Source organism: Choristoneura fumiferana, chromosome 10 (genome assembly GCF_025370935.1).
Source record: "Choristoneura fumiferana chromosome 10, NRCan_CFum_1, whole genome shotgun sequence".
Classification (NCBI taxonomy): domain Eukaryota; kingdom Metazoa; phylum Arthropoda; class Insecta; order Lepidoptera; family Tortricidae; genus Choristoneura; species Choristoneura fumiferana.
In genome coordinates this window covers 1,561,791-1,588,603 of record NC_133481.1, presented here as the reverse complement: position 1 = coordinate 1,588,603, position 26,813 = coordinate 1,561,791, and the positions used below count along the sequence as shown (strand labels likewise).

At 37.4% G+C, this 26,813-nt stretch overlaps 1 protein-coding gene and 1 pseudogene across 3 annotated transcripts; both read right to left on the bottom strand.

Moving 5' to 3' along the window:
• Nucleotides 1–188: 188 nt before the first annotated feature.
• Nucleotides 189–11,421, bottom strand: LOC141431821 (uncharacterized). 2 transcript variants are annotated; one of them, XM_074093013.1, is made up of 6 exons: nt 11,200–11,421; nt 10,717–10,857; nt 8,660–8,791; nt 8,136–8,544; nt 6,784–6,958; nt 5,990–6,157 (listed from the first exon to the last, which is right to left on the bottom strand). In XM_074093013.1, the coding sequence occupies exons 1-6, from the start codon at nt 11,275–11,277 to the stop codon at nt 6,016–6,018; spliced, it is 1,077 nt and encodes a 358-aa protein (XP_073949114.1). In that variant the 5' UTR covers nt 11,278–11,421; the 3' UTR covers nt 5,990–6,015. The 2 variants fall into 2 exon arrangements, with proteins under 2 accessions (XP_073949115.1, XP_073949114.1); XM_074093014.1 differs by lacking the exons at nt 5,990–6,157; nt 6,784–6,958 and adding an exon at nt 189–391.
• Nucleotides 11,422–12,936: 1,515 nt separating this feature from the next.
• LOC141431820 (ELAV-like protein 1 pseudogene) lies at nt 12,937–18,308 on the bottom strand (annotated as a pseudogene). The gene has a single exon (XR_012451754.1). The product of XR_012451754.1 is annotated as an ELAV-like protein 1 pseudogene (transcript).
• Nucleotides 18,309–26,813: the final 8,505 nt, after the last annotated feature.

Below are 26,813 nucleotides of genomic sequence, written 5' to 3'. Positions count from 1 at the left end.
AATAATTTCCTTGCTCACCCGCGACCTACGATGGCCTTACGATGTGCTATCGTAAGGTCGCGGGTGAGCAAGGAAATTATTTTAGTTCATTAATGACTTTTAGTTAGCTTCGGATAAAATAAAATTTTCGAGACTCATGCGCTGTTTGAACGTGTCATAAAGTTTCATGCGACAATGTGGCGTCAACTAGATGGCGCTGCTACCTACCTCCGTAAAACTATGTTGTCCTTAGTGACGACTTTAGCGGGACACTTGTAGTCCCTCCCGTCACAACACTTCCACTGCCTGCGGTTGTCCCGGTACCGGTAATTTAGGGAATACATGTACCGGTTCAGAATGAGCTGTACCGCACCTTGATTCGATATCGTGTATTGGAGAGAGCACTCTATGTCTAGAACAATGAGAGACTGTATTTAATGGTCTTTCAATAAAACATAAGTGTGTTAAAGCAGTAGACTAACTTGAATAATTCTTAGCGATTATGAAAATTAAATCATGAATTCACAACCTCTCATGGCCTAGTTACATCGTTCGACTATGTTGTATCGAATCGCACGTGTTGTGCGGGAATGGAGTATCTAATCTAAACCATGATCTCAGGCAGATGGGAAAGCAAGCAATGAAACCACGTCTTTGAGGTTATTTATTTTGCTGTTTCGAATAATAATTTATTTTGAACATGAAACCGTGAGACTCACTCATCTTAAATATATTGACCCGGAGAGCGGCGCAGTGCGCGTGTTGCAGCAGCCGCTGAGACGCGTTGCTCCGAAGACGAAGGGCTACGGATTAGCCCGAAACATGTCGAGCTAAACTCGATTTAAGAGGTGAGTTATCCGGGTCAATATATTTAATATAATATTTTTTTATTGAAACTATAAATAGGATAAAACAGACAAAAATTAAAGCTACATAATAAAGTGTTAAGTCACTCATCCTGCATATTTTATAGTATTATAGCCACTTAAAAAAATGTACTAATGTAAATTGTATTCTTGTTTATCTACAGAAGTTAATCTCTCGAAGCTTTGAACCTAATGTAATAACGACACCTGCAAAGAATATCATCGTAACTCACTTTTTGTCTAAAAATAAGATAATAAATTAGATATATAAAATCACAAACATGCCATGACAATTCTAGCCTAAACAACGATAGATTGTCTACAATTTAATTAAGTAATAAAGAATAAATCCACAAATAGGTACTACTTAATCCACAACAAGTTTCGCCAGGTAACTTAAACTATGAACAAGAAATACACACACAACTGGCTCAATTAAAAACGCTTTTCTTTATTGCGCATGTCAAACCCAGCCCGACCCGCATCAGGTACAAAGTACCGAAAATACCCGCCGCATTAATACCGCGCTGTGTTGCCAACGATATTCGTTGAACCAGCAAGGCTACTACGAAACTCGTAACTCGAAGTTCGTATCGTACCGTCCCTCTCGCTCTTGTATTAAACAGTATAAGTGTCAGAGGGACCGCACGACACGAACTTCGAGTTTCGTAGTAGCCCTGCCGGTACGAGCCCGACCTAGGATTCCATTATTTTGTTCATTTTGACATACAATCGTGATTTTGCAAGAAATAAAATTATCTTTTTTTAGCTCTTATCATTGTATCTCAACTCCTTTGCGTTTAAAAATTAGAGCATGGAAAAACATTGTAAGTAAGAATGCACTGGGGTGAATAAAATACTAACTTTAGTTACGCCACAGTCCTTTTGTCGCAATGGCATGAAAAAAACGTATTACTATTTACAATTTTTTTCCTCGACATAACTCCTTATTATACTAACATTGAATACTTAAAAAGAGAATTGTATGTCTGAGTTACAAAACAATTTTCTAAACGTAATATATGTATTTGTGACAAAACAATCATAAAATTATTTATTTTTAGCTTTGTTGATTATAATGTACACGGCGGCGCATGAAATGTAAAATGTATTTTCTTGCAGGTGTCGATAAATGTGTTTGATTTAATTTAAAGTTCATTTTCTTCTTTTAAAGCATTTAAATAAAAGATTTTTTTTTTTATTAAATTTATTTTCACAAACATTCCAGTTAACATGATTAAAACTAAAAATATGTTGCCAATTCATGTCTTATCTCTTAACACTCTTAACACATAGCGTTTTGTCGTAAAAACTGAACAGTAAAACGTACTGTCATATAAATTGAATCATGTACCACGGTAAAACCTTTGTGCTACTATTTACTGTCATGTTGATATCCCATACTTTTGTCAAGGAAATCATGCTGAATCGATTATTTTAAGGTTTTACCCTGGATCATGTAAAGTTTCGTATCTGTGCTATCAAGCATAGAGTCATGGACGTACTACCTAAACGGGTCCGAGCACTTGGAGCTAAAAAAACACGACGAACGAGATAGCTAGCACCGATGCCCTTTGTCCCTTTCAATAGGGTGACCATACCTAAGACTTTTGTGACGCAAGTTCAATCTTCCCGCTTATTGTTTATTATAATCAAATCGCTGAAGTTTTTCATTAGCTATGGAAAATTTCTGAGGGATTAGGGATGGATACGAAATAAATAATAGAGATAGTACAAGGGATCAATTTATTAATGTGAAATAATAAGTGCAGCGACTAAAGTTTTCTTTGGAATCTGAAACGGAAAGTCTTTTTTGAAGTAACGTGTTAATAAAATTGCTTATGCAAGGCAATATGCCATCTTTACAATATCAACAAGTTATGAAAAATCGTCCGCCAACTTACGAACAATAATTAACATAACTCAGCTACCGATAAATATAATTATCTTCTAAACTAAATTGACTACTCGGCAACTAATATTGTGTCAGCTACTTTATTAATAGTAGTACTACAATAATGACACACAATACAAAAATCATGGTCAACATAGTCGTTAGAATTTAAATAATGGTATTTTATTGGCTGGCAAGATGAAAGAACGAGACAATGGCATCGGTTGTAACTATCCTCTCATCGTGGATAAGCCTCTATGTTAGGCGCTATGGAAAAAAATACTTTATTTCCTTGTAATATGGTTCATTTTTGTAAATACGAATTTTCAGAGTACTCGGTCCCGTTGGGTAGTACGTTCATGCATAGAGTTCTCATACGAGCACTGGCTGCAGCAACAGAGCGTATTATAGTATATAAACACATTGTTTTACAAAATATTCGTAAATTGAAGGCGGATGCAAAGTTTCGCGTCTGTGCCATTAACAATTGAGGGCTATCGTTTTTTGTCTTTCTAGATGGCGCCAGTGTTGCGTGAGGTTTTTAAGTGTGGCTTTCAAAGTCTGTTATTACGGGCGTGAAAACAAAGTTTAGATTAAAATAATATTTAATACACCTTAAAACCGTACCATAAAATATCGAGCAACCACAGTGTTGCGTAGTCCCGTTTTGTTCGGAAAAAAAGGGAGGACAAAAGTTTCCGAAAGACAAAACTGTCTCAAAACACAGACATTCATTGCCCCGTAACGCATAATTGCCATAATTAATTTCAGGTAATGCAAAATATTCACAAATTATTCTAATTATAAATAAACCCGCGTAGCTCACCAAAACTATGAGATTGGACATTTCGGAGACCTCACGCTACACTAGCGCCTCTAGCGGCGAATTCATACGCGATAACCCTCATTGAGCAGTTCCTTCCAGTGGAGAAGATTCCGGCGGGACCACCGGAGTTCCACTACCGACTATTGTATTGTCAATGGACTTACATAAGTATGTCAAATTTGACATCAATCCGATTACTGTAAGTGGATCAAAAACTTGCAAGATTTATTTACACACAGACACCGGGACAGCTAAAAGTAAATACAGATGTAGTAATAATGTTTTGCCATCGTATTTTGTCGGAAATGTTCGTATTTATCTCTACTAGCTTCCTGAAGCTGCTGGGCTACTACGAAACTCGAAGTTCGTATCGTACCGTCCCGCTTTCGCTAATATTATTTAATACGAGAGTGAGAGGGACGATACGATACGAACTTAGGCTGCGTTTCTATGAGAGATGTGCGGGGTAACTAATGCGCAAGCCACACAGAAGAGACGTATGGGTCGGGGGCGCGTCGCGGACGGGGCAAGGGCGTCTCCAGCACGTCTCTTCTGTGCTTTGGATCGCGACGTTTCTATTGGCTTTGATCACGACATCAGCGCCATCTAGCGTCCGCAACTTTTTTGGCTCTGATGCTCTGACGTTTTCAAATTTCATCGCGACATTGTGACAAAAATCAATGTTTGTTGTAGATGGGTTCTGGCTAATACACCACCGAAACTGGCAGTATTACCGAACAACAAGACTAAAGTAAGGGTAAAGTCTTTTGGCCGTATCTTATCTAACCACGACATTGGCGGAATCATCGCATGGATCGATGGGGCCATATTATCCCAAAAATTGAATTGTTAAAAATTAAACCTATAGCGTATTAATTTATAATACAAAATTATTGTGATACCGTGATTTGGGTGGACAAAAGGTTGTTAATTCATTTTTGGTCATTAAAATTAAATGTGGTAAGTCAAATTTATTCAAAAAGTGTGTTTTATTTTCGTTATGTCAGGGTTTGTTTACTTCATGTTTAGTTGTACTTTTACTGTAAAACGAAAAAATAAAGCTTTCTTATTGGTTTCTTTGAATAATAGTAAAATTATATAATTGTTCTTATATCGCTGGTAATAAATTAAATATCGTTTTCAGATCAAAATGAGTATCATATTGAAGACCGGTTTTGTGAGTATCATTCAATATAAAATTTCAACCACAAACCGTTTCATAAGGAAAATTGTTGCTGGACATGTCCGAGATGTAGAGGAATTAAGAATAAAACAGGGACAGTGTTCAATAATTCAAGCTCACATCATAACACAAACATCTATTACTAAAATTAGGTAGTTAAAGTCTATACAAATTGCTTTGTTAATGACAGATTCATGAGTATGACAGATGACAGAGCCTACATTATTTCTTCTTTTGGCCACTATGAGCGCTGCGATAGATTTCATTACCCCCACCTAGTACTTCGCACCCTCCCAATACATTTAGCATGAACTGATTCAAGGGGCAAACACGCGCGCCTGCGTCTCTTCCGTGTGGCTTGCGCTTAAGCGGTACAAGGATGTGAAACGTGAATGTTTTCACCAGATGTGAAAGGTAGCTGAGCGGTGCGAGGATGCGTAGCGAGGGCGTGTAGCGGGAGCCGACCATAATTCGTTTTTTTTAGCATCAGAAAGAAGGTAAGCGATCTTGACATGAAAAACACTTGAAAAATAAGTCACAGCAAATATGTAACAATTAGCAAGGACATATTATCATTTACACGGTTTGGTATCAAGAAATAAACTTTTTTTTTTTTTTAATAAAAAGACTCGTCAAGATTGTTTACCCTTTTTCTAATGCAAAAAAACGAAGTATAGCCGCTCTATTAGTGACTGAGTTCTTTCCTCGCACACATCCTTCTCTTGTTATAGTATACAAAAACCTCCCTCCGTCGAGCTGTTTCCACTAGAGCTGCGGTGAGCGAGGCTGGATAAATGAAGCGTTTCTATTGGTTCATGACAAGCACATTCCTCGCAACACATCCTCGCACATCTCTGGTTGAAAAGCTGCCCTAAGGAGCGGCCACACCGCTGCTTAAAAAACGGTGACGTTACGGAATCGCAGTGACGCATCGTGTGCGCACCATTTTTTTGCATGCTTTCCACACGGCTTAAAATATGCAAACGGTGCGAAATCGCAGTGACGTGCCGTAAGCGTCAAGACTTTTGTTCGGTAAAGTCCTGACGTTTACGGCACGTCACTGCGATTCCGTATTTTAAGCAGCGGTGTGGAGAGCATGCGATAAAAACGGTGTGCATACGGTGCGTCACTGCGAATCCGTGCCGTCACCGTTTTTTAAGCAGCGGTTTGGCCGCGCCTTTATCCGACAAATGGAAAAACATTATTCACTGGATCTACAAACGCTTGTAATAAAACAAGGCTGGTCTAATGTGGGCTGTATTTATGTTTATTTTTTGTCCGTCGAGTGCGTCATTCGCGGCGGCTTAGTAGTTTTGGCCTCGGCCTCCTGCAGCGCAGAGAACACGGTGCCGGCGCGAACCTTCTTCAGTATGGTCTTGTCGTGGAACGGATGAGTGTGAGCTCCAACTCTGTAAAAAATAAGAAAAAAAAAATTAAACAATTAATTAAATTAGTAAGTCTGTTTGTTTGTTAGTTGCTACCATTTCACGTCTAAACCGCTGAAATGATTTAACTAGACGAAATTCGGTATATCTACCTACAAATAGTTTGAGTCCCTGAGTTCGATAATTCCTGCGGGATAATGGAACAGCTAGTTTTGTTTGTAATATAAAAAATCTTAGTGGTGGACCAGTGTAGTTTGACTGTTTAGTTTGAAATTACATTTGCAATTTAACATGAGCTTTACGGTGAAAGAAAACATAGGGTAGGCAACCTGCACGAAACTGTGCAATAATTCAATTTATTCAATAGTGTATGCGAGTGAAGTCAATCTGCATTGAGCTCGCATGGGAACAATGGTTCAAGCCCTCTCATTCTGAAAGGAGGCCAGTACCCTGGCATTAAACATACTTACAGATACATACTTCAATGGAAATAAGATACTCAAGACTCGAGAACAAACATTCGTATTTTTCATACATATCTGCCCCAGCCTGGGATCACATCTAGGACCTCAGCTTAGTAATCACTATTGTCAAGCTATTGTCAAAGTATGTAAAGACTGACGTGGCTGTTATTGCTGGAATAGACTCACCTTCTCATCACGATATTGTCCTTAGTGAAGACAGAAGCTGTACACTTGTTGGCTCTGTTGTCAATGCACCTCCACTGTCTGCTTTTATCCCGGTACTGGTAATACAGCGAGTACACAAATCTATTCAGGATCAGTTGCAGCGAGCCTTGATTTGACAATGTGTATTGCACGGACACTAAAACAAAGGTAAATGTTAGAAAAGCTGGGACAAATAGGGTGAAGTTGAGGTTAGTTAAAAAAAAGAGCACAACCAAAAGGAAATAACTAAAATAAACACTTTGGATATACAGATTATCGACTATTGCATGTTATTTTGAAGATTGTAATTTACATGTTTACAATATTTTTCAAGGTCTAACTCTAACATCAACTTCACCTGAAAATATTTAGTAAAAGTTTAATCTTGTATTTGGATTTGTACTTACATTGTTGTATGCATTTTCATTCAAAATCTTCAAAATATATCCAATACTCGATGAATAGAATCCATTAGACACAGAACTTCGTCATTTTAATTTAAATGTTGAAGACATTTAATAATGTAATACTTAATTTCAATAGTTATTACTGTTTTTTATAATTTAAATCTTTTGGTAGGGAATAAAATAATGCATAAAGGACAACATACTATTATTACATTACAGTTTTATTTTCATTACTTGTCCATGTACCTAGCTAGTAAATAAATTAGTTGGAAGATAAATCTGAAATAACACATTTGAAAAAAGAACTAGTCGAATGCCAGTTAGACTCACGCATGCATCGAGGGTTTTGTGTGCATGTACAATATTGGGCAATTGATTGTGTTATAATCAGACTATCTTCTTCTAAGGAGCCTTCCGAGCACCACGGAAATCGCACTACGTAAGGTACGCGGTCAAAATATATCAAATAATCTCCTTACAGAAATAATAATCTTATAGGTTGTTCCATAACCACTCTACTATTAGTATTTTATGTATTATTTCAAAATTGTAGTCAGAAATTTATTGATTTTATACACAAGCAACTATCATTACAGGTTATATATAACCATATACCATAAAGACCAATGCCTAGACGGGGCAGTGCCCCAGGGCTCCCAAGCTCGGGGGGCCTGTCGGACTCTGACTTACAAACTATAAATGACAATTTGGAATAAGGAACAAAAAGTTTTAAATAGTTTAGTTGGGGCCCTAGTTTATTTTTTGCCCCAGGGTCTGTGGTTACCTAGCTACTCCACTGATAAAGACCCACTTCTATAATGGGCACTGTAATAACAATGTCAGGTAAGCAGATCCCAAACTTAGTAACTTTTATGAGCCTAGTGTTCATATTCAAAGTCTTACTAACTAAAAATATAGTCCACTTACTTGGAGCATTGTCTGGTTGTCCTTGGGTGACCTTCTTTACCGGTGGTGTTTCTTCAATGCAATAGTCATCGCCATCGTCCCGATCATCAGCATCTAACGGATCATCATAGACAAAAGTCTTGTCATTTTCACTGTCATCTTCTTTCAAATGTGTGGGCATGTCATTATTGGTTCCAGAATCCAAGTCCTTTGGTGGGAAGCTTCGTTTCCTCAAGGGCACATTTGAGGTTGTCTTCTCACCAGCAAGTCTTCTCTTGAGCGCGGTTAGCTTGGAAACGACGGGTGTGGGAGCTATGTTACTTTGACGTTGGAGTTTTATTTGTACATCCGGGAACTCTGGTGGCTGTTCATCGACTAATGACGATGGTTGCTCTGAGTCAGAAATAGATGGCGCCCCGGCTACAGATTTCTGAAATAACACATGATTTATACAAAATTAAGCATGACTTGCACATCATAATATCCATTCAAAGTCAAACTATCTCGTAAAAATAAAAAGCCACATTATTATGCAAGATAGTTACCACATCTTCCAAACCCTTGATATGCAGTTCCTTGGCAGCGACAATCAGCTCATTGAGTTCTTCCACAGCCACCATAGCCTGCCCAGTGTAGATGTACTCCAATATGGAGCATAGTGTTTTGTATGAGACTTTCTGTAATTCAATAATATGAAGGCTTTAGCATCTGCAAGTATCTGCAAGCGAAGAGTAGGACATCTATCAACAATATGGACAGATGACCTGGTTAAAGCCGCAGGTTCATGATGGATGCAAGCCGCTTCCAACTAAAGCAGTTGGAAGTATAATACATAAATGACAGAGGCCTATGTCTAACAGTGGACGTCTTACGGCTGATATGAAGATGATGGTGTTTTATCTCCTGTAATCCCTAGTATGTATAGTAGGAATTATTTCAGGTGCCCCGATCTTGTTAACAGCCAACCTTTCGAACAAACCCATTGTATTCTATTGTGCCCTCAACCGCATTATCTATCTATCTATCTATCTATTTAGCCTTTTTATCCTGAGCTCATCCTCCTCCGTTGTATTGTTATAGAATATCTCTAAGCTCAGTGTGTCGCTTGACAAAGGCCTCCTCTAACATTTTCCACTGTTTTCTATCCCTGGCTACCCTCCTCCAGTTCGGGCCTGCCGTTAGCTTTAACTCATCCTCCCATCTTATATGTTGTCTTCCTCTGCTCCTCTTGCCATCTCTAGGATACCAGTGTGTGACTTCTTTGCTCCATTTTTCCTGCATGTCACGCAACATATGCCCAGTCCACCTCCACTTCAATTGATCTATTTTATAGAGAACATCAGTTACTTTTGTCTTAGATCTTATAAATGCATTTCTGTGTCTGTCTTGGCGTCTAATTCCTATCATGCTTCTCTCCATTGCTCTTTGGCAATGCTCTAACATGAACTTAGCTATACAATAAAACGAAGAGTTTTCAACACCTGCATCCTACCCTGCATGACATATGGCTGCGAAACATGGGCACTCATTAAACATCATAGAGACATGTTAGAGCAACCGCATAATACTCAGTTTAAAATTAACAGAAATATAAAATAAAATTGTTCATGGAAATAACGACTTTATTGTCTTGAGCAGAAAGTGCATTTTAAAATAAATACATGTTCGCAGATAATACTTTTCCAGGAGACTGCTTGTCTATGACGCATTTAATTTAGAAAAAAACTATCTGCCAACAAAGTTTCATTTAAAATAATAAAGTCATATTTCAATGAGATCTTATATTCATTTCATTTTAAACTGAGGATTATGCACTTAAGGACACAATAGAATACAATGACTTTGTTCGTAAGGCTGGCTGCTATCGAGATCGGGACAGCTCAAATAATTCCTACTATACACAGTTATACAATAAAGTTTATTTCTATTTCTATACTAAATTAAACTGTGGGTACAAAACTTATAATTTAAGAGTTTTTAACCCCCGACGCAAAAAGAGGGGTGTTATAAGTTTGACTGCTATGTGTGTCTATCTGTCTGTCTGTGGCACCGTAGCTCTTAAACAGGTGGACCGATTCGAAAGTGTTATTTTTAATTGAAAGCAGGTTTTCTAGCAATGGTTTTTAGACATGTTTTATCAAAACCGGTTCTGCCTTTTTGTTGGTTAGGTTATTTCTACTAGAGTTACTCTGAGTTGCAAAGTATGAATTGATTTTGCCAAATACCAACAATTTAACAGAGGTCTTAATTGAAGCACCAAATATTCGCTCTGGCGACACATTGTGACTTGACTCATTGTATAGGTAGTATGTGTGAGTAGTGTGGAGGAAAACATGAGGAATTGTTAAAAAATATGAGAAAAAGCACAATCTGTAGTTTTCAATAAACACTGAAATAATGTTTTCCTTCATACCAATTTACTTACTCAGGGTTTTGTTGGTAGAATATGTAAATTTTCAACTAACATGTGTGATTTTTTTCATAATTTGGTTTGGACATGAATACCAAGTGGCTGAATAGCAAATAGTAACCAAATATTGATGGCATTTCTAGTTTCTACAACCAAGATTCACTGTGTAACTAAATAACAAAAGTAACTTACATTCAAGAATATAACAGGATGTGGGCAGTTGGCAGAAGAAATGAGCTCCTTTATGTATGGGCTAGCGAGGGCAAGGACCATCTGATGTACTTTGACATGGTGCCCGTCCGCCGCTAGGGTCATGTCCACGAACTCACCATTCTGCAATAGACAGATATTTGTTCTATAAACATTACAAGATCGTTATTGTTTTTGCTTTAAGAAATGGGCAAAAACCGTCCCCCATGTGGATAATAGTTTCATGATTATGTGTAGCGTCATTAATTACATGTACAACCGAATATAATGTTCCAAAACACGGTTACGTTTGTAGACATTCCAAACAAGCAATTGTATACATAAAAAAGTATTTCGCGCCTTTGTATTCTGGGTAATACGTAGTTTTAATGTTATTATAAAAGCATGTGATAAACAACAGGCTAAGCTAAGTATAATTTTCGGGATAATCTGAAGGAATTTCCGGTAAAAATACGTAAAACTTACTTGTTGAAGGGAACTTAAACCAGTGCAGATATTCTTATTGTGGGAATCCCATTCCAAACAGAATTGTGCATCCGTCATTATTCAAGTTTTTCGTTCATTTCATGCAGCTCACGCAGGTATACCTCTGTATTTTACACAATTTCCTTGAGTTGAATGTTAAAACTCACTCCCGAGAAAATATCAAGCGGAGGTCCGAATCCGAAGCCAAGCTAATGTCACTTTTTTTTTTTGTAAATTTTGTTTCAAAGAAATACAAAGGGATATGGCCCATACAGACAAAATTCATGCCGGTTATGGATTTATCCATACTTCAGTGAAGTTCAGTGACGTATACCTACGGCGTGAAATATAGACGAGGTGTACGAGAGGGATAAATCAAACATCTGCACGCTACGCTCTTTCGATTCAACTGAGCCTGCCTGAGCGTTCGTTCGTTGCCCTTCGGCGACCATCCACACTGAGTTGGATGTAAGTAATGGTATGATTCCTTTGATGTTACCGCCACGCGTCGGATATCGCCGGCACACGCCAACGATCGAACGTTGGCGTTCGCTAAGCCGTCCAGACAGGACTACCGAAACTCATTCGTTGGCTTTCGTTGGGCCGGTGTGTACCCAGCTTTCATCCGATGAACCGATCCGCTGAAAACAAAACGCAGATGCAGGAAACGAGCCAAGTACGAGAACTGAAATAAAAATATTGTGTGAAATATCAATTATGTAGAAAATATTTATGCAAGCGAAATTTTGATCAGGTTCGATCACAATTCTTAATGAAAGGCGGATACAAAAACCGTACATACTTTTCTAATTAAATCGGTGAACACGTTTTATAAAGAACCACATACTTATATGTGTACGTTATGGTTTGATCGTTAAAAAAAAGAAGAAATCGTTATTGTAAATAAGTCTTAGCCTGCACAAAGCAATGGCTAACTTGGATTTATTGTATGCGTTGGGCGTAAGTTAGATAGGTCAATGATCGTCAATGGGTATGGTATGGGTAGGGTGGCTTTCCGAAATGTAGTGAGCGAGAGGGAGAAATGCCATTCATCTAAGCGGTTGGGTACATCCCTTGCCAAAACTAAATTAATATCTCACTGTTATCAAAAAGCTGTTTCATAGTAGTACTGTAGTCGATCGCTAATTACAAAATATTGTAGATACATTACATACCAACTTTGTGCAAAATGTCGAGGTTCTTTCTTGTGATACAATCTACCTATCAGATACATAATTATTACGCTGTATCGGGAAGGTAAAAAATCATATAAGTAAAAGACCTAATATTTTGAGTGGCTTGCCCTTTGTTAAAAAATAAACCTATTTTGTTAGTGTAAGTGAACCTACACCATCCGCAAAAATATCTATTGATTTTTTTGTCCCTTGTTATCATGCACTTAATTGCAGTTCATAAATAAGTTGGCGTGTGCTGGAACTAATATTTCCAAGGCAACTGTTCCCATTGTAGGGGAGTCGCCTGCAACTGCGCAAGCGGAACTTTGAAGGGGTGCAATGAACTCTGGGGGTGACATCGTTTTACCCTCGACGCAAATCTGGTAGCTTAAAACTGGGTGTTCCAATTTTGTTTAAATAGAGGCCTTTGCCTGCTTGTGATTCGTTTCAACGCGAAGGGTTGTTCTGTTCATTCACCTAAATTTTCAACATGTTAAAATGTTGTTTTAAGTTTGATAAAAAATTGGCATCGTTTGCGCTTATTTTAGGATTAAATGAAACATTTTTTTTATATTATTGCTAATGTCAATATTTTAATGTCTATATATTACCTACATCAGATTACATTCGTTGACATTATTCCAAAATTAAATGTAAGCAAGTCCACATGTTTGCATTTCCTCATACATTTATCGGCGATTTGTACTTTGTCTTAAATAACTCTAGAACTACATCCTAGGCCAAAACCTTACGTTACCCAAACCTGCCCGAGGTAGAACTGCCAAAACTGAAGCGCCCAACATAATCAGTCACATCAGTTTCAGCAACTCTTAGAACAAAAAAAATAAAATAATCAAAAGTATTAAGGTGGTTAAGTTAAGATACAACAAGATGCTTAAAAAGTCGAAAGGTTAATTGTTAAATTAAATTAATCTAAACACAACAAAAACTAAACATAAAATATATCTGGAGAACAAAATTATAAATGGGTCAGGTGATTGGCGGCGGTATAAAATTTAATGAAGGTATGGGAGAAGGGTTCCGTACCAGTTCCGTAGGAGCGATAACGCGCAGAGTTCAAGAGTCATTTACGGGAAAAGTTTGGATTGGTTTAAATCTTAGGTCTTATAGATAGTAAAATAGGTACCACACGGGACAAGCGTCAAAGCATTTGTCATCGTGCGTTTATAATGTCAACATAACAAGTACCATACTCCTTTGGAGACTCGGGTTATTATTGTTAACGGATCCAATTCTTTATTGTGTATAAAGGTACGGAACCCTCGATTTAATGAGCAATATTCTTAGGTTAATCTGTTGCTTCTTCATTCAAGCCGGGGACGACACAATATACATCGAACGACAATTTATTAATAAATGGATGTCCTAACTCCTTAAACGCGTGACAATTTTAAACTATCAATAGCTGGCCAGTCAACAACAAAATGCTTTAAGTTCCATTAAAATATCATTTTTTTATTATATTGCCTATGCTAGTGCCAACCAGAAAGAGCAACAATGATACTTTATTGTCGACTGTACAGCTCGGACAACTATTCAAACATGACAATCTTCAGAATTAAAATCTAGAAAACCAACGCATGAAAAAGCAAAAAAAATCAGAGGTACATTTTAACCTGACTAGTTCCATACACATAATTTGCATTCCATTGTGTTATATGCATGTTGCGCAGAGCGTTGGCACGGGGCACTCTTATGCAAACCAGAGACAAGCCGGCAGGCAGGACTCACCAATGACCATTGAAATCCAATCTGGTTACAACATCAAAGATCTAGCATAGAAGCTCTCGAACCTAAGCCCTGGCTGTTACAATATACATAACTTACGATAACCAAACACCACACCAACATAATTTGAACTCAAAATCCTAAGCAACTACATACATTTAAATTTAAATTAGAGAACACAGTTTATTAAATACTAAATATAATAATTTATGTTGCGCAAAATTATAGCTGACTAGTTCCGTGTAGTTAAGTACTTTAAATAAATAATTATCTTAATGAAACATTTATACTTAAGTATAAGAATAAGAAATTAAGCAAATACTTATTCAAAATGCATTCAATTTCCTTTCTAGACAATTTATTTAAGAAATTCTCACCTCTTTAGTTGTTTAATCGTTACCTGATATGCGTTTATGCTTATCTATGAATAATTTAACTATGAAGTTACGGAAACTACTAAACACGAACATTGGGAACGACACAAATCATGTGGTAGGTAGGTATACGGTCTTTAATCAGTTTACAGAACTAATTTTGAACTTACACTAAGTAATATTAAATACATTAATATTATAACATCAAATGAAATCTATTACATGTCTATTACGATTACGATAATAAATTATGTTTACAATGAAATATAAAATTACTTAAGTAAATGTAATAATAAATAGTATGTATTAATGATTATTTAATTAAATGAATTAGAGAGACAATATCATATATTAGGTTGATGCCTGCTTTTTGTGCGAGTTTAAAGGTAGCAAATGGGGATATCCTTGGAGTATTGCTTAAATTTAACTAAGCCTAATTTCTAGGTTTCACTTGGGAGTGCAAGTGCTTCCCGCCGTGAAGCCCATCTGCTTACTTCTAACTCCATCAAAAGTTAGCAGGCGTTGCCTCTAGCGTATCAGAGTTCGTCATTATTTCAAATCGACATTCACTACATATATGTGCGCACAAATCTGATACATATATTAGACACATACAAAATTTAGTTCAATAAAATGTTGATCAATAATTATACAGTTTTGTCATGGTCCTTCAACTTCATAATTTCGATTGAGATTACTTTTTAAGGTAGTCAAGTCATTTATATATTATGAATCAAATCTTAACAAAAAAAAACAACATGACAGAAAAAAAAGTTATATTCCAAGAGTGATAAAGTATTACGAATAAATATATGTTGGTTTTATAATACCAGTAATACTATTTCTTATGATTTTGTGCATTTGAGTCTATTTAAAGGAATTTAAATATGTAATTAGTAATAATTATGATTTTTATATCGCGTCATTGTCGATGAGAGAGTCCTTATTATTAATGTTTGGAAAAATGTATATATTAAATGGAAGAAGTATAATGCTATTTTACATTTTATTAGTGTGAAATCTTCAAAGATGTGTAAATTACGTTATCAGTCACGGTTGTGTTATTACTATTTAAACTTTGACATCTTTGGTAGTTCACAAAATAAACTGTAATAAAGTTCAATTTTTTTATTGAAGCTATTCGAGTTTTTACATCTGTAGGTATAATATAATAATAATTGCACCTGGCACTTTTATATTATATAAATTATAAACCATCATTTCCCTTCACTTATAGTAAAAGGTTAATATTGCACTGTCAATTCACAATAATAGATTATTGCAAGAATTTAGATATAATTCTGTTTGCCATGTTTGTTCTAGTAACATGTAAATAAAATTACTAGAACTTGTATAATGTAAACTCCATTTAATGTTTAAAAACACTTCAATATATGCACACTGGTTGTGAACTTGGCTTAGCACACTTCCGTGCACCTTTTACCATAACTTATGCATTAATGTAAATTGCACTTACAGCAAATGTAGACAATCTGTTATTGCAGCTAAAGTAGGTAACATCCACATGTGAATATGGAATAATTTAAGATATTAGAATAGGCCCATTAAAAATACTACTTATGGACCAATTAAAATGATGTTTCGGATGTACTAAAAATACTATTGCTTGGTAACATGAGGTCTCAGAATTCACATTGGTGTTTTGTCCTTTTTAGGTATAGAAGAGTAGTGTTATTAGCGGAAGTTTGTTTATATCAAAATTTAAAAAACACCACATTTCATGTTTGTCCAGATCACTATCCCCTTTGCAACAACTGTAGCGGACTATCCCCTAAGGCTAAGGACATCAAAACTGACACAGTGACATTCCTAGCACTGTCTAGCTTACATTAAAAAGTTTTAAATATGAACTTTAGTGATACATTTTAATATTAAAATTGCTTGAGATAGAACCATTAGTCTATTATCAGTTACCCAACTGAGTTAATTAGTCAAAATTTTTGATTTTAATACAAAGAGAAATCTCTCTTATTAGAAAATTGTGAAATCAAATCTGGGACAGATGATAATCTCACTGATTTATATGTAGTGACAATAGTTTTCATAAAAAAAAGTGGTTTCAAAACCTTCCACAAATGGGTTAGAATACAACTCCTGAAAATTGTGATATCACCTAGAATTCTTGTATTGAAGCATATCGTTAAGTCAAGTGAAACCTGCAGGGCCCATTTGTGGTAGGTTTTGTTTGTACTTATGCATATGGACTTAAAAAAAAAATATTTAGTCACATTGTTACCTATTTCATACTAAAAATAATCAATCTTTATTGATGTCCATGACAGTAATGATCAACATTTTTGTATTAGCTACAATTTATTGACTAGACTTTGCAGAGCTTAAGATTTACTCTTGTTCGTTTTGAAGCTGACCTGCAGCACCTGGCCGTTCAATGAGTATCCGTTCAAGGACTGGATGGCCACCACAGCCTCGTCATAGTTGGTCATGGTCACAAAACCATAGCCTTTGCACTTGTTGGTGGTGGGATCTCTTATTATCTTAACACTCTGGACGGCACCAAAGGGGCCAAAGAGCTGCCACAGTACGCTCTCCTCCGTGTCAGCTCCGATATTATACACAAAGATGCACCAACCTGAGCCTCCAAGAGCATTACCTTGGATGAGTGGATCGGCGAGCGGGGAGAATCTCTGCAGACCTTTGTTGATGGCGAGGAGGGCTTTGCCGGCTGGGCCAACAAAGCGGCGCGTAGAGGTTGGGGCTAAGTAAGCGGCGAGGGGCGCAAGGGCCTTGTTCTGGTTGCTGGGGTTGTTCGCGCACTTGACGGTCATGGGGCCGGTGCCGCCGGGCGGGACGGTGCCGTTCAGCTCGCGGATGGCAGCCTCGGCCTCGCAGCGCTGGTCGTAGCGGATGAAGGCGACGCCGCGCGACGGGCCCTGGATGGTCTGCTCGTCGCCGCCGCCCTGCAGTAGATGCCCCACGTTGACGTTCTCGTGCAGAATGCGCGAGCTGATGATGGAGCCGAACGGCCCGAACAGCTTCTCCAGCTCCTGCTGCGTCATGTGCTTCGGGAGGCCCGACACGTACAGGTTTGCGCCTTTGATCGCGTCCGAGCTCGGCCGTGCGTACGACACTTTGATAATCTTGTTCTGTAATCTGAGACCGTTTAGCGTGTTCACGGCTTTCTCCGCGTCCTCAGCCTTGTGATAGTTGACAAATGCGTATCCGAGACTCTGTCCGTTCAGGATGTGGTCGGGAAATACGGTCACTTTGTCTCTTATCAACTTGCAACTTTCTACTTCGCCGACGCTCGAGAACAGCGATCTGATCTCCTCCTGAGTCATCGTCTGTGGCAAGTAGTTCACTATGAGGTTGGTCTTCGACTCGTTATTACTCGGTTGCACCTTGCTACCATTTTGCGTGGGTTGATTCGCGTTAACGGTGTCAAGTGAATTTGCCATCATTTTTACTTATTTATTCCTACACTTTTCGGAGTCACAGTGCCGTCGTACGACTAAGTTGTAAATTAATTATTAACTAGATCATAAAATTCAGGCTACTTTTGTTAACACCACTTCGCGTTGGTTGAAAGCGTATGCACGGAAAGAAAATCAATAAGATGCTGTCCACATTCGCACTTATCTTACGTTCGGTGTTACGGCACCGACTCCGTTGAATCAAAATATAATCAGGAACACAAATTAACTGCAGTTTATTAGATCTTACGGAGAATACGAAAGCAAAGTGAAAAGGAAATCAACCAAAAATCTATGCGTCGTGCGACCTATTCTCGTAAATTCATTTCTTTCACTTAACTTTCTTTTTAAAAGGTTGCCATATTAACGTTTCAAACTCCACTTTCACTAATTGGAAATTGGATTTACAGATATGTTGATGTGAGGGAGCCACTTTCGTTGTCAGAATTCTTATTGACTTCTAACTAGGTAAAATTTTACACAATTCTTAATAGTTTTTGGTAAAAATAATTAGTACGAAAATATAAATTGTTGATTATTCATTGAAATACTACGAGTAAAACGATTGTTTAAGTTTGATAGGTACTTGTGTTCTTATTAATTTATAAAAATCAGGTGCTAGATTGTTTTGAATAGCCCTGTAAGTAAATTATTCTATTCTTATTCTTGTTATGTAAATTATGAACACATATGTAAATACTGTTAAATTTTCCGAACAAAAATTCAACGGGAACTTTGTGTGTAAACCAAATTTTCACACGTTTTCACCACAGACTTTCACATATCAAACTAAGTACTTCTTTGTCATCAAAATCGTAAATAATCAATTGCAAAAGTAACACAAATTTATTATTCCACTGAAGTAACACATTCCAATAAGTATTTTTTTTATTGAAGGGGAACTTCATAGAAGCGTGTTACCCCAAAGTGTAGTATATTTTCATTACTGGCAACACTATCCATTGCCGCCAACGTCATAATTATCAATGTAGACAACACAGAAATAAAAATGAAGAGTGTTTACAAAGTTTGTTAAGCAATTGAAAATATTATAGTTTAATTAGAAAAAAGTAAAGGAAAAAGAAAAATTTAGCAAATATTCCGTTAATGCCGAAAATAATTGTTTTATTACAATCACTTCTACTTAATGACTAGGATTCAGTCTAGACCAATGCATAGCAGATTGGAACCCAACACACATTGTCGAAAAAATTCAACTTTAAATATTATACAATTAATTAAATTTAACTGGACTCCGATTTATTTATAAGTTGTAATATTTTCATTTTTATACTATTTATTTAAATAAAGCGATTGCGAATGCCACTACTATCTTACAAGCGCCTGCCATTTTGTCATAACTAGTTACTTTTATCGATGTTTTTGCCACAACAATTTGCGTTTGTTTGAGACTTACACGCGCACTATGTGTTATAGAACTAGCTTTTAACTAAGTATTATAATATAAAATTACCTACATAAGCTGATATTGTATTAAACATTTGCTTGTCGTAAAATATAGTCGTGCGTACTATTGTAGGTTATAAAATTATAATGACATGGTATTCGGCGCCTGTGAGTGCGTGCCGTCCGGCAACCACTGATTGCATGATGCTATTTGGGTTGTTAGGCGGTGGGCTATATAGATTAAACAGGCCAGGGCGATTTTAGAGGTCGGATGTCTTGGGGCAACGAAGGAGTGGAGTCCTTTATGACGAAAAAACAACTTGAAAAATGGACGACTTTCTGATACGTCGAAATTTGGACTTTTCCAAAATTTCCATTGTGGGGAGACCCGAAGGCCCGCGTTTTATTTTTTGTAGAAGTACCTACCTAACCACGTTCTAAGTAAATTCCGTAACAAATGCATCTAATGTAGTCCCAAAAATCATTAAATTTAGTGGTAACGTTGTTATGGTGGCAACACTGGGAACAAGAAGGATTTTCCGCCGGTACAATTGCCCTTAGCCCCCCTTTTCCCTCCCCGCCGCGGCGATGTGGGTGTGTTCGGTGCACGAGCACTCGCCGAGACTTGGCCGAGACCACGTTGTCGCAACACAACTTACATTTCACAGAGCTTCCACTTAATTCGATTTTTAACCCCGGCCGGATGCAATAATAACCTAACCAACAACAAGTTGGAAAACTCCCGACTTTGTCACTTCAAAGTTCAATCTCGTCACCCGTTTAAGACAGACACACAGACGCACATAGCGGTCAAACTTATAACACCCCTCTTTTTGCGTCGGGGGTTAAAAAGAGAGAGAGGACGGTGCCTTATAAGTTCGAAGCTAATGACATCTGTTTGTCTGTCTGCCTGTCGGTGTGTGGCATCGTAGCTCTCGAACGAACGGACCGGTTCCGTTGTGGTTTTTTTATATAAAAGTGAGTTTCCTTGCAGTGATTCTTAGCTACGATCCATTAAAATCGGTTCAGCCATTTTTGAGATATTGAACTTTGAAATAAAAATGTTGGGGGTTTTCACCTTTTCGAAGTTGGTTACCCTAATTACTTATATTTTTTTCGAATACGATTCTAATTATAATTAAGGCTAGAAACACACTGGCGCGGAGGCGGTACATACATACCGGTTGTAATATTCGAGTTACGTGAAAGAGGCCACAGAGAATAGCGCGCCACGTACTTTGTTCATCAATGCCAAGTAGAAAACAAATAAAAAATGGTGAATTAGTATTTTCAGTCTTTTTAACCCCCGACCCTACAACCCGACCCTTACAATACAATACAATACAATTACTCTTTATTGTACACCAGGAATAGTAAGCGATACAGAAAACAGGTACACATAGAAAATTACAAGGTAAGCAATAGGCGGCCTTATCGCTTAAGAGCGATCTCTTCCAGGCAACCTTTTTACAGAAAGAAGGAAGGACTAGTTCACAGCAGGTGGTGCATTAACAGTAGATCAGAAAAATTAGTTGATTAGAAACTCGGAAAATTTAAAAAACTCCCGATATTATCATTCATAGCTTAAATCTCAAACGGCAAGAACACTCGCTTTCACATAAAAAACCACATCGAAATCGGTCCATCCATTTGAGAGCTACGATGCCACAGACAGACAAACAAACAGACATTCAAAACTCCCTCTTTTTGCGTCAGGGGTTATCCTGCCCGCGAAACCTTCGACGGCACGTGTATTACTTTCCCTTGCAATCACACAGGGAAATGCGATATGACCTAGGGTGACGGCACCAGTCATGGACATGTTAAGCACAGTAGTATCCTGTAATGGACAGCAAGGATTCAATGCCTTATAGCTCACCATTCATGAACTTTACCAGTTATGATCATCAGTTATCTGCACATAAGTGTTATTAGTTTGAGAAAAAGTAGCGTCCGTTTCTTAATAATGGGTTAGCGGAAAAGAAAAACCATTATTGGTTCCTGTACATGACTGGTGCCCTCATCCTACTTAATGGTACAGTAGCAAGAGTCTCTCAATAAATAAAATAGCATGCTATTCATTCAAAAAACTGGAGTACCTGATCGCAATCAGGGCACGACTCTGAGTTACCACAAGACTTGTGGTAGGTAAAAAAAAATATTGGACAATTGATACTAATTGGCCTAGTCGCAACTAAGCAAATCTATGGCTACTAGGCAGCGGATAAACATACTTATACCTATATAAAAAACTTCCAAGAACCGAGAACCAACATCTGCCCAAATCGGAGAACGAACCCGTGACCTCGTCAGGTTCGTCGTCACGGTTTTAATATAACTTACCTCCTATTAAAACCTCTTAGACACATCTCTGAAAAACTCGTACCTAAACTAGAGATGGGTAAATCCGGATCTGAAGAATTAAAATAGTCAGATCCTTAAGCGGATCCGAATCCCATAATGGCTCCTTTCAAATCATATCAACTCGGAGGAGTTACTAACTCCGACCTAACTATTGGACCGAGCGGCCCGCATATCGGATCGGATAGGATTATAATATAGGGTTCACCCGGTACGCCGGTAGTAATTCCGAAGTGACGTTCAAAAGAGGCATTATGATGTATCGGTACATTAGTAGACAAATTAATGACCACTCAAGAGTCGAATTCAATAAAGGAGTCGAAATCGATAAGCGGAGTCAGTTCCGATATCGGAGCGAGATTTAATGATTGAGATCACTTGTCGGAGACAGTCAGAGTCGGGATTACCCATCTCTAACTGAAATCATTTTGCACGCACGTACAACGTGTTTACACGTAGGAAACTTAGGATGTCTAATTTATGTTGCGTCAAAGCAAAAAGTTTGCCAAATTAGTATGGATAGCACCACATCTTTAACTAGTACTCGTAACCTACCTATAAGACGGATCGTAGTATATAGTATACAGGATGTAACATTCAGATTGGTCAGTTGGGTAATTTCACAAAGAAAAATGCATATAATACAATTGGTTGAACCTAACACGCTCCTCCTCGCTATTACGCTCGTCGTCACTTAAAGTTTGTATTCAATTAATGATCGGACTTTAGTTTAAAATGAAATAGGGCCTCCGATCAGTCGGTATCTTATAGGTTAGGTTAGGTTAGAGTTTTTTCCAGGCACGAAGCGCCCTAACTACGCTGAACAGACATTGTCTTAGATAGTCCTTAATTTTTCAGAATTTAACATGTAAATACAACGTAACTAGACTAGAGATGATAATGAACATAGGCATTGTCCATTATCAAAAACGTACTATAGGAATTTGAATTGTTATTTCTTTCAACTATTTTATATTCTGATTGAACATATACATTGTGAACTTAGTCATTTTAATTGTATGTATTTCGACCAATATGAAAAACGAGCTTTATGAATTTTGATTATTATTTATTTTAACCATTATATTTTCCAATTTTCGGTATTTCAACTGTATGTATTTCAACCGATATGTATTTTAAATTTATACATTATAATACGTACCTACCCCTGAAATTTTATGACATACGAAGACCTGTTCTTAGGAACCATGTCATCGATTTTAGTGACAAGAAAAACTCCATTCAAAAATAAACAAAACTTTTTTTTCAAACCATTATCCTATATTACGTGAATCTCTTGGAAAAACACCAAATTAAATAGATTTTGAGGTGTATATTTACCTTATTTTTCTTCAGATAAGTCATTTAGCCTCTTTAATTAGTACCTAACAGTGGACATTAGGTTTCGAGAGCAATTCATTTTGTAAAAGCAAATGGAACGTGTTCTTTTTAGGCTAAACTTTATGATTCGGAACTGAATAAGCCCTTGAGGTCCAAACAACCAATTAGTACCAGAATTACACTAGAAAAATAAACTTATGATATATAATTATTTCAATCTCAAGATCTAATTTGAAGCTTTTGCTCACGATTTGAGGATCATGATTGTTTTTTCGTTAGTGAAGTAGTTATGACGTTTTGTTATTTTGAAATTGAACAGCTCGTTAAAGTCACGCAAATGCCTTTTCTTGTTAGATTGAGTTGATATTTAGATGAGGATTTAGTTACCATGGTCACATATTTATCGATTTATTTATTTATTGTATAAGTCATGTACATAAAAATATTGAGATGTTAAGTACAATGTGCACAAACAGATACCGTAGTGTCACTATCGCGGCGTCAATATGACTGATACCGAAGCTTTGCTTGGAATTCCAGCTTAAAAACGGTCCAAGAGCGTGTCGGACACGCCCAAGATAGGGTTCCGTAGCCAATACGAAAAAAATCAAGTAATATTTTTCTAATGATTTCGTATTGTGTACGGAATCTTCCAAGTTTAGGTTTGTTTTATACCTTAGGCTGCTATTTATTTACTCCTAAACTACTAATAATTCTCAAGCAAACTTAACAAAGCAAAGCTCTCAAGCAAAGCAAACTCTTTCTTTCTTTCTTTCTTAGCATGAATTTTTTCAAGACCCCCCCCCCTCTCAATGGTTTAGAAAGACCTATCCAACGATACCCCACGAGAAACAAAAATCTCTTCCACTTTACGTGTATGGGAGGTTCTTACTTACCCTAAAAAATTTTTTTCCTACCAGTTTGTTTGTCAATATATTCGTGCAAAATTACAGCTTTCTAGAATTGATAGTCTCGGAGCAAAGCCGCGGACGGACAGACGGACGGACAGACGGGCGGACAGACGGACTGACGGACGGACGGACATACAGACATGGCGGAACTATAAGGGTTCTGTTTTGCCATTTTGGCTACGGAACCCTAAAAACCATGAGTGTTTTTCACGTAGGCCGGTTTTGGCAATAGTAGCTCTTTTGTGCATGTACCTATGAGGTTTGCCAGGTGTGCTGGCGTAGTGCCTAGACACCAATCTAGACTATTGGCGCAACGCCTAAATTACTTAAGCTTTAAAAATAAAACTCAATTCTTGCAATAAATAGCTATAACTTAAACAAACCCGAGTTATTTATTATGGGATCCTTTCGACAGCCATAATTTTATAAGTCATAATGTAATGTTTGTCATAATTATTGTTAGTCATATTTTTTTTTTCAGATTAACCTAATAATCTTCTGAAATATTCCCCTGCTAATTGTAGGAACTTTCAATGCTCACACTTTAGATTTTTACGATCGACTTCAAAAAAGGAGGGGGTTCCAAATACGACTCTACTTATTTTTTTGTATATCCGCAGATATCTCCAACGCTTTTGAACCGAGTTATTTTTTTTTTGATAGTGTATGTAAATTATAACAAAATTTCCAGTTGTTATAATTTTATTCACGAAGTCAGTTAGGATCGTTTTAAGATAAAAATTTCTAACGCTCTAGTTTAAATAGTTATAATGACGTAACTTCAATTTTTATGGCTCATCAACAAAAATAGTTACGGCCGACCGATGTTGCCGCATCTACAAACCTTTTCTTTATTTCATCTACCACTCAGCCACATTACATAATAACATAACATGGCTCGGTATATATAGAAATCTAGGTATTACGCATTACATGGTCTACATACATAGATTATAGATTATTTTTGAAGCTTATAGACCGGACCAAGTATACAGGAATTCCTGCTACGAGTATGATGTATAAAAATACCGATGTATTTTTGATGTCTGAACGAATCGAAATTATGTCATAATCGCCACAGAAAACGTTGGCACGTTTCAAACTCTGTACGAGTTCATCGTCAAAGCATAGAGCACGAACGTTCCGAGTCGTAAAAATTGATGTAGGTAAGTATCAATATGTTAAGTAGTAATTATCACATTTGATGTTGTGTGCCAGAATTATGATAAAGTAGTGTGTGTATGAGTTAAGCTTGAGTAGGTAAAGCACGAGATATTCACCATCCCAGAACAGAACATCATCCCAGCCTAAATCCGTTCTACTCTGCTGGGCACAGGCCTCTCAGAACGAGAGGGCTTACCAAGCGGGCACAGTGCGGATCGGGAACTTCACATCTACCTGTGCCCTTAGTGTAAGTTTTCGGTTACAAAATACGTCTCGATCGCGTTCGCGTTAAAGTCTCAATTTGTATGGATACACGAACATCGCAAACGTTCCGCTAGAGGCGCTGCAGGGCTACTACGAAACTCGAAGTTCGTATCTTACCGTCCCTCTCGCTCTCGTATTATATAGTATAAGCGTCAGAGGGACCGCACGACACGAACTTCGAGTTTCAAGTTTCGTAGTAGCCCAGCTGTTCGTGTTTCCACGCCGTGATCGAGACGTATTTTGTAACCGAAAACTTACACTAAGGGTACTGAATTGCTTCGCGGGTTTGTGCAAGTTTGCTCACGATATTTTCGTTCACCCGAAAGCTCTTGGTAAATTTTATGCGAGCCCGGGTTTGAACCCACGATCCTCTGCTTAACAGGAAGGCTAAACCACTAGGCCACCACGGCTTGTTAGTTTAATCTTATGCTTTTTAATTGTCTTTAAAAAAACTTCTATAAAGTCGTACTGAGAAGAAGTGTCTTGTTGGAAATACTTTTTCTACATTTAGGTCGATGTGACTAGAATCAGTTATAGAAGCTGGATCTAAACGATTGATTTAAATGTGTAGTCGTGTAAATTAAAACCAGGTGTTTGTGAAAATTAAAAAGGAAAATAAGTCTAGTATTCTAGAAGTCTTTTAGTAGAACTGGTAGAACTTACACTTCAGTAGTAGGGAGGACTCATTCAAAATCGTGACTGGTTCAAAAATTCTCACCGTTTTTTTTAGCTGTGACAGATTCAAAACGAAGTGATCCTATAAGGTTCCTTTTTTAGCGTGCACAAATATCTAACACGTCCTACCGGTACTAAAAATACAGTCGTATCAGATATTTATGCCCGCTTTATGGTGTCGGATATTGGCGGTGATGACTGTACGGAACCCTAAAAAGCAGACAGATCTTTAATTGTAGTTAAATTACATTAATTGGTAAATTAAGTCTTATCAATCGGAGTAATTCGACACTCACGGGGTCCAATCGCCCGGTAATCAATGTTAATAAAACGGTTTAATTAATCAAAGACAATGGCCGGCATTGACGGTTTTTATTATGAAAGGTACGACTGCGTCAATGAGGGCATTGTTAAACGAAACGCATTCGGAATATAGAGCTGGGAACATTTAGATTGGACAGATTATAAAAGTGTGATTAAACTATTAACATTAAGGTGCTTTGGTCATCCACGACCTTACGATAGCTAAGCTAAGTCTATGCAATAAAAGTGTGTTTATTCCGCTCCTCCATCTCCACACACTGTAAGAACACACATAAATCACACAATCCCAACATCATCACCACATCACCACCACCACAATACTGACGCGTTTTGAACTCAACCAGATTCATCCTAGAGCAACACAACCGTTCACCTAGCATACCAGATGTTAGTCTATAAGTGTGATTTTCAAGACTT

Bases quoted from the DNA above. Each gene is read 5' to 3' on its own strand.
- LOC141431821 (XM_074093013.1), bottom strand. From the start codon at position 11,277: ATGACGGATGCACAATTCTGTTTGGAATGGGATTCCCACAATAAGAAT. The intron at 8,545-8,659 runs GTAACTATCTTG...GTGTTATTTCAG, and splicing joins TCAAGGGTTTGGAAGATGTG to AAATCTGTAGCCGGGGCGCC. The intron at 6,959-8,135 runs GTAAGTGGACTA...CCTTTGTTTTAG, and splicing joins ACAACCAGACAATGCTCCAA to TGTCCGTGCAATACACATTG.